Genomic DNA, 8103 nt, shown 5'->3' on the forward strand with positions numbered 1-8103 from the left:
ATATAATTATATATAAAATATATATATATATATATTTTATATATATAATATAATATATATTTTAAATATATATTATATATAATATATATATATAAATATAAAATATATATATAATATATATATTATATAATATTAATTATATAATATATATATATATATAATATATATATATATATATATATATATATAATATATAATATATATATATATATATATATATATATATATATATATATATATATATATATATATATATATAATTTCTTTTGCTGTGGCTTTGTCCCCTTCTTATATGCGGTTGCTATAATCAGGTTCTGCCAGATGTTGTTTTATGGCCAGATGCCCTTCCTGACACCAACCCTCTCGTGAGGGTCTGGCCAGTGTCCCTGGTGACCAGGCACATCCTGTCTGGACACATGCCTACAAGGCACTGGAAGCTGTCATATTTGGTTAACAGCATCATCACCTTTGCTTCTACAATGCAGGTCTGGAATGTCTCAAGAGTCTGGGCCTGTTTCAGGACTGGCTCATTCTTAAGGTTTAGGAAGGTGGTGCCATAGCTGCCTTTGCCCAGCTGCCTGGGTACCATGCCCATGCAGCAGAGGAGTTACTCAGTAGACAGACTTGTCATGTGGAAGACCATGCAGAAGAATACGAAGACATTGATTTCTGTTTCGACCAGCCTCCTTGGGACTGAAATATCTCTAAACTAAATTAAAAAAAGAATCTAGAAAAAAATTTCAAACCAAGCAGATAATTTCTATGGACCAATTGCTTGTCTGTTGCATTAAATTGGCATTGTCTGCACATGGCTCTTTTCCCTCTGTTGAGAATTTTTCTTCTGACTGACTATTATTTCCACCTTCTGCTGAGTTTCTGTGTGTCCGTCTTCCCAGGAGCATTTGCTGGGATGCACTTACTTCTGAGAGCAGAGAGCAACCTGCTCCTCCTGACTGGTTGCATCTCTCTGGATGCCCAAGGACTCAAAAATTTGGAGGAAGTCCTTGTCAAATTCCTTTTCCTCTTTGCTCATGTCTATGTCGACTCTCTTGATCCCTAGGGACTCCACAATCTCCAGAAAATCTGCCTTGAAAGCCAATGTCTTGGTGGATTCCATGGAGTTAGGCTGCAACATGTCTGATCTCTAGTGCTCGAGAGCAGAAATATATATATATATATATATATATAATATTTTAATATAATATATATATATATATATATTATATATATATATATATATAATATATATATATATATATATATATATATATATATATATATGTATATATATATATATATATGTATATATGTATATATATATATAATTTACACTGATATTTATATATTAATGAAACACAATGTCTCTACAAAGTGACCATTTCACAAATGTTCAGCCACCAAGGATTCAATTAGTAGTCTTACTAAAGCTATCAATATTGGACTAAGCATTTTTGGAGCCATCTATGTGTAAAGACAATTAATAAAATTTAAACTCACAGTGGGCATACCATTCCAAGTAGCATTGGGTTAATGGTACTTAATTGGATTTTAGTATTAATTATAGTAAAATTTAAATTTGTAAGGGAAAAAATACAGGAAGAGTGCAATTTATGTGACTTTAAACTTCTTGGCCAATGTGTTTGTGCTCTGCTGATTATGGGAGGAGTCAGTTTTCAGACTTACTTTGTCCTTCATCCTCTTTATCCTCTTTTTTTTCTCTTCTTCCCTTTTCTTTTAACTTTTCCTTTATTTTCTTCTTTTTCCTTTAATTACTGACCCAAAACTACACATCATCACAAATGCCAGTGTTTCATTTCATTCACTTTCATTGAATATTTATGTTATAATTTTTCTGATTAAACCATAGAAAAGGTCGCAATACATTGACAGCTCATTATAGATGAGACGATGTAGCAATGAATGTGTAATAATTTCCATTATCATGTTTCATATAAACTAATGTTTCACATAGATATTGTTATGTAACTTATGTATGTAAAATGCCACATCTGCTATTTTTTTTTAATGAAGTTCCTTTATATTAGACAAAAGGGTCATTATTTTATTAAAAAAAAGTCTAGAGATAAGCAAAATTGCGCCTTTTTTTCCTAACTGAGTGTTATTAACATGCAACATTTATAACTACCAGATCATAATTTCTTTTTTGCTCATGGGTTTTAAAAAAAAAAAACATGATTCCCTCCTCTTGCAAAAAAATAATGGGCCTAATTAAATTCCTCAAAAAAAAAAAAAAAAAAAAAGGATATGAAAAAGGGGGGGAAAATATAAAAAAAATATAGAATATAATAAAATATATTATATAATAGTATATATAATAAATTATATCCATACATGTATTATAATATATATATATAGATATATATAATAATATAATTAAATAAAATATATATAAGATTAATCTTTTAATATAAAATATAATATATATATATATATAATATATATATATATATAGATAATATTATATATATATAAAATTATGATATAATATATAATATATATATATTATATATAATATATATATTTATTATATATAATATTTTTCCCCCCCCTTTTTTTAAATATTCCTTTTTTTTTTTTTTTTTTTTTTTGAGGTTTTTATTAGGCCCAATTTTTTTGCAAGAGGGGGGAAAATCATGTTTTTTTTTTTTAAACCCAGAGCAAAAAAAAAATTTGATCGGGTAGTTTAAAAGTTGAGTATAATAACACCGTTTAGGAAAAAAAGGCGAAATTTGCTTATCTCTAGATTATTTAATAAAAAAATGACTTTTGTCTAATAAAAAGGAACTTCAATTAAAAAAAAATAGCAGATGTGGCTTTTTACATAATAAGTTACTAAAAAATCTATGGAAACTTTAGTTTATAGAAACATGAAAAGGGAAATTATTAAAATTCATTTGCAATAGTTCATCTAAAAAGATTTTTCAATGATTGCGCCCTTTTTTATGGTAATCACAAAATTAAAAAAAATATTCAATGAAAGTGAATGAAATAAAAACACCGGCTTTTGGATGATGTAGTTTTGGGTCAGAAATTTAAAGGGAAAAAGAAAAATAAAGGAAAAGTTAAAAAAAAAGGGGAAGAGAAAAAAAAAGAGGAAAAAGGGGATGAAGGACAAAGAAAGTCTGAAAATGACTCCCCCCAAACAGCAGGAAAAAACACTTTTGGCCAAAAAGTTTAAAGTAATAAATTGACTCTTCTGTTTTTTTTTCCCTTACAATTAATTTCTATAATTATCAAAAATCCTTAAGTACCTTTAAACCCAATGTACTTGGAATGGTATGCCCATGTGAGTTTATTTTTTTAAATTGTTTTTTACACATGAGGCCCCAAAAAAATGTTACCCAAATATTGATAGTTTAGTAAAAAATACAAATTGAACCCTTTGGTGGCTGAACTTTTGTAAAATGGCACTTTGTGAGCTTGTGTTTCATTAATATAAAATATCAGTAAAAAAAATTAAAAATTTATATATACATATTACATATATATATATATATTTACAATTTATAATATATAATAAATTAATATATATATTTATATATATATATATATATAATATATATAATATATAATATATATTATATATATATATATATATTATATTTATTTCTGCTCCGAGCACAGAGACCCAACAGTTGCACCCAAACTCCAGGAATCCACCAAGACATTGGCTTTCAAGGCAGATTTCGGGAGTTGTGGAGTCCCTAGGAAAAGAGAGCGACATAGACAGGGGCAAAGAGAAAAGAATTTCAAGGACTTCCTCCAAATTTTTGATCCTTGGGGCATCGAGGATGAAACCCCGTCAGGGGGAGCAGGTTCTCTCTGCTTCAGAAGTAAGGCATCCCAGCAAAGCTCCTGGGAAGAGGGGAAAAAAGAAACCCGAAGAAGGTGGAAATAATAGAGTTAAAAGAAAAATCTCAAAAGGGGGAAAAAGCCATGTGCAGACAATGCCAATTTAATGCAACAGAAAAGAAATTTGGGCCCATAAAATTTCTGTTTGGGTTTGAAATTTTTTTCTAGTTTCTTTTTTTAATTTAGTTTAGAATATTTCGCCCCAAGGAGGCGGGTCGAAACAAAAATAAATGTCTTGTTTTCTTCGCATGGTCTTCCACATGAAAGTCTGTTACTGAGAACCCCTCGCTGCGGGGCATGGTACCCAGGCACTGGGCAAGGCACTATGGCACCCCCTTCCTAAACTTAAGAATGAGCCAGTCCTGAAACGGGCCCCAGACTTTGAGACATTCCAGACCTGCATTTTAGAAGCAAAGGTGATGATGCTGTTAACCAAAATACGCTTTCCAGTGCCTTGTAGGGATGGTCCAGACGGAGTGCCTGGCCCAGGTACATGGCCCAACCCCCAGGGAAAGGGGTTTGGGGTCAGGGAAAGGATCTGGCCAAAAACAACACGCCAGAAACCCGTTATAGCAACCCCTATAAAAAAGGGGGGCAAACACAGCAAAAAAATTTATTATATATTATATATATATTAATTTTATATATAAAATAATATTATATATTATATATATTTTAAAAATAATTAAATATATTAATATATTAAATATATATATAATTATTATATATATATATTTATATAATATATATTAAAAATTATAATTTTATATATTTTTATAATTATAATATATTATATATATATATATATTATATATATATATATATTATATATTTTATATATATTATATTTTAAATAAATATATATTATAATAATTAATTAAATATATTATATATATTATTTTTTATATATTTTAATAATATATATATATATATATTTTATATATTATATATATATATATATATATATATAATATTATATATATAAAATTATTATATTTATATTATAATATAAAATTTATATATATTAATATATTATATATAATATATATATAAAAATATTTTATTTTATATTAAAATATATTAATTATATATAAAATATTATATATATAATTATATTAATATATATTATATAATATAATATATATATATTATATATATAATATAATTATATATATATATATAAAATTTTAATATATATATATAAATATAATATATTATATTTTATATTTTATATATATATAATAAAATTTATATAATTATATTTTATAATAAATATTATATTTAATATAATATTATTATATATATATATATATATAATAATATAATATATAATTATATTATATATTATTATATATATAATTTTATTATTATTATATATATATATTATATATATTATATATATTAATATATTATATATATATATATATATAAATATATTATATATATATATATATATATATATATATATATATAAAATATAATATATAATATATATATTATATATTATATATATATAATATATATATTTATATATATATATATGGTATGTGATGAGCTTGTAATTTGTGATGCCCTTTTTAAACGTCATTTGTGTGTATGTGTGTGACAAGAGTGTGTGTGGGGGGTATATGTATGCCAAAATAGTTCTTTACTTGTATAGAGGGGGGCCCTATGTGGTATACCTCAAAACTGAAAGTGTATTAAATGTGTGTATACAAATTATTACCATAAATGCGAAGCTGGTTGAAAGAACCTAGTAATGTCAAATGTGTAACTCTTCAAAATCCATTTTTGAAAAAAAATCTTAATGATAGAAATAATCTGCAGATCATAAAACTTTAATTCAAGACCAAACTTAGAGATTCAAAATAAAAATATTTTGTTACATTTTGTGACCAAAAGCAAGTTTTTTCATCCAAATCAGCAGCAGTCTACGAGAACAACTGTATAAACCAACCAGAAAAAAAGGCATGAATAAGGCACTATAAATATTAAAGTCTAATACTAATAATAATACTAATACTATATAAACATATATGTGTGTGTGTACACACACACATATATTTATATATTATAGTTTATTTTCTTTTGATTTGTAGCTAGCAATTCTATCTTTGCTCAGTAACTCCTCCCAAAAAGCGTGTAGAACTTTGCAGGTTGCCCGCACTTTGGATGGATGCAAATTTTGCCTGGGGCATCAGTGGCTGCTCAAAAGGAATGCACAGACTCTTGGCCCCCTTTACTTGGACCCTTGGCTCCAGCCACTTCTTCTTGTGCTGATTCCTTCTTTATGATGTCCTCGCAACCTTCAGCTCCACAGAATGGGGCCAGCATTATGCTTTTCTCATCAAGGGCACTTGTGAATTCCTCCCAGCTATGTACCTGAAAGACAAGTTTTTCTTGAAACAAGTTCTCAAATAAACACATCTGATCTACACAGAGATGCTGTTCATATGATTAAAAAACAGCCTGTACCATTCTACTTACTAATTTCTTGTGCAACTCTAATTCTTCTTTTGCCTTGGACAAAAGACTGGCATGAATTTCATCCAATAAGCCCTTGATTTTGTCAGCTAAATCAGCAAGAGGTAGGGTAAGCTTCTCTCCTGTGTCCCTCCGCACAGCCACCACTTCTTTCTTGGCCAGGTCGCGAGGTCCAACGTCCACTCGCAGGGGAACTCCCTGTAACACAAAATGAGATTCAGTAAAGTTCAACAATAAATAGATTCAATAAAGTAAAACAGTAAATAATTTCGGTAAAGTTAAGCAGTATATAGATTCAGTAAAATTTTACAGTAAGCAGGGTAGCAATTACATCAAGTTTTACTTATTCTAGCAGGTATTCCAGTTTTAAGACAAAAAAATATAAAAAATTGTAATGAATTCTGATCAGTTTCGATTCAACATGTAAATTTTTACAATTTCTCCTCATATAACTATACATATGCATGAAGAATAAAAAGGGCGACTGTCAATAACAAAGCATCTACTCTAGCTACTCTAGGATTCTTGAACCATAGGAAAGATGATTCTGTATTATGAATATCCAAATATACAAAAATAATGAGGGAAAAGCTATATTTTTTTAATGAATTAGAAGGCACAATGGTTCTTGATGATTTGAACCAGAGGCAATTTAAACCCCTCATGCATGGATATATTTTTAATCATTTCAATTTTGCTGAAAGTATAATGTATCATTAACTAAAAGCACTGACAAAAATGCAATTAGACCAAAAAATTTTGCATTCTGATTCATTAACACTGAAAATACGTAATATTATGGAGCCATTACAAAAGATTTAAATATTTCTGTACTGGATATCAGCATAGTAACTTTAAATTTAGTTGTTTTATAACTATATTTTTTAACTTGCATTCTCTGGAATTTACAGGTAAAACCTTTTTCAAAAAAAAAAAGAAAAGAAAGAGGAAGGAATTTTCCTCAGAGACTATCAAGTCCATAAGCTAAGATTACACTACTTTTTTTTAATGATTAACATACACATTTACAAAATATTAGACTACACAACTGTAAGAAATAAATATCTCGACATTACATAAGTAAGTTACATATATAACTTGATGAATAATAATTTTAAAGTTTTTATGTGAACTTTAAAATAAGTGTAAATACTAAGTTTAAAAGTTTTATACGGTATCTAAATCAAAGACAGCAATGCATTATACATATCCATAACTGTTTTATAACAATAATAGGAAGAACAGAAACCACATGAATATGCTGAAGGCCTTTTCATTTTGCTTTTTAGGATATAATGAACAAAAGATAAATAAAGGTATATATATACACAGATGATGCTTAGAAGAAGTCTTTGAAGTAGAAAACTTTTCTTGTATTTAAGTATCCCATATGAAGACAGTAAATGTTTAAAAGCGTTGCATCCACAAGAGATGACATACATTTTTAAAAAATGTGTGCATTCAAACTACTATCACTTGATCACCCTACTTTCAGTTCCCAGTGATTAAACTTTCCCGCCCGGACTGTAGTGTCCCCCCAGATCGCATCTGCTCGTTTGATGACTCCTTTAGGTTGTTTTCTATGGTGCTGCCATCCATCAAATAAGGAAATTCTTCTGTTCGTCAGTCATTGGCATAATTCACAAGGAACAATCACACCTGTGAAATATCTTGTCTTAGGAAGTTTTTTCCATAAAACTCCACACAAAAAAGACAATGACTTGATATGGTTTTTTAGGTAGACTA

At 27.8% G+C, this 8103-nt stretch overlaps 1 protein-coding gene across 1 annotated transcript in view; it reads right to left on the reverse strand.

The window, feature by feature from the left end:
- Nucleotides 1-6081: 6081 nt before the first annotated feature.
- LOC119579688 (bifunctional glutamate/proline--tRNA ligase-like) overlaps nucleotides 6082-8103 on the reverse strand; it is a 2350-nt gene continuing 328 nt past the window's right edge. Inside the window, exons 2-4 of the mRNA XM_037927598.1 lie at nucleotides 7847-7973; nucleotides 6361-6555; nucleotides 6082-6255 (exon numbers count right to left, since the gene is read on the reverse strand). Of these exons, the coding sequence (XP_037783526.1) occupies nucleotides 6082-6255; nucleotides 6361-6555; nucleotides 7847-7973 (496 nt within the window). The remainder of the gene's footprint in view (nucleotides 6256-6360; nucleotides 6556-7846; nucleotides 7974-8103) is intronic.

This window comes from Penaeus monodon, chromosome 12 (genome assembly GCF_015228065.2).
Source record: "Penaeus monodon isolate SGIC_2016 chromosome 12, NSTDA_Pmon_1, whole genome shotgun sequence".
Classification (NCBI taxonomy): Eukaryota; Metazoa; Arthropoda; class Malacostraca; order Decapoda; family Penaeidae; genus Penaeus; species Penaeus monodon.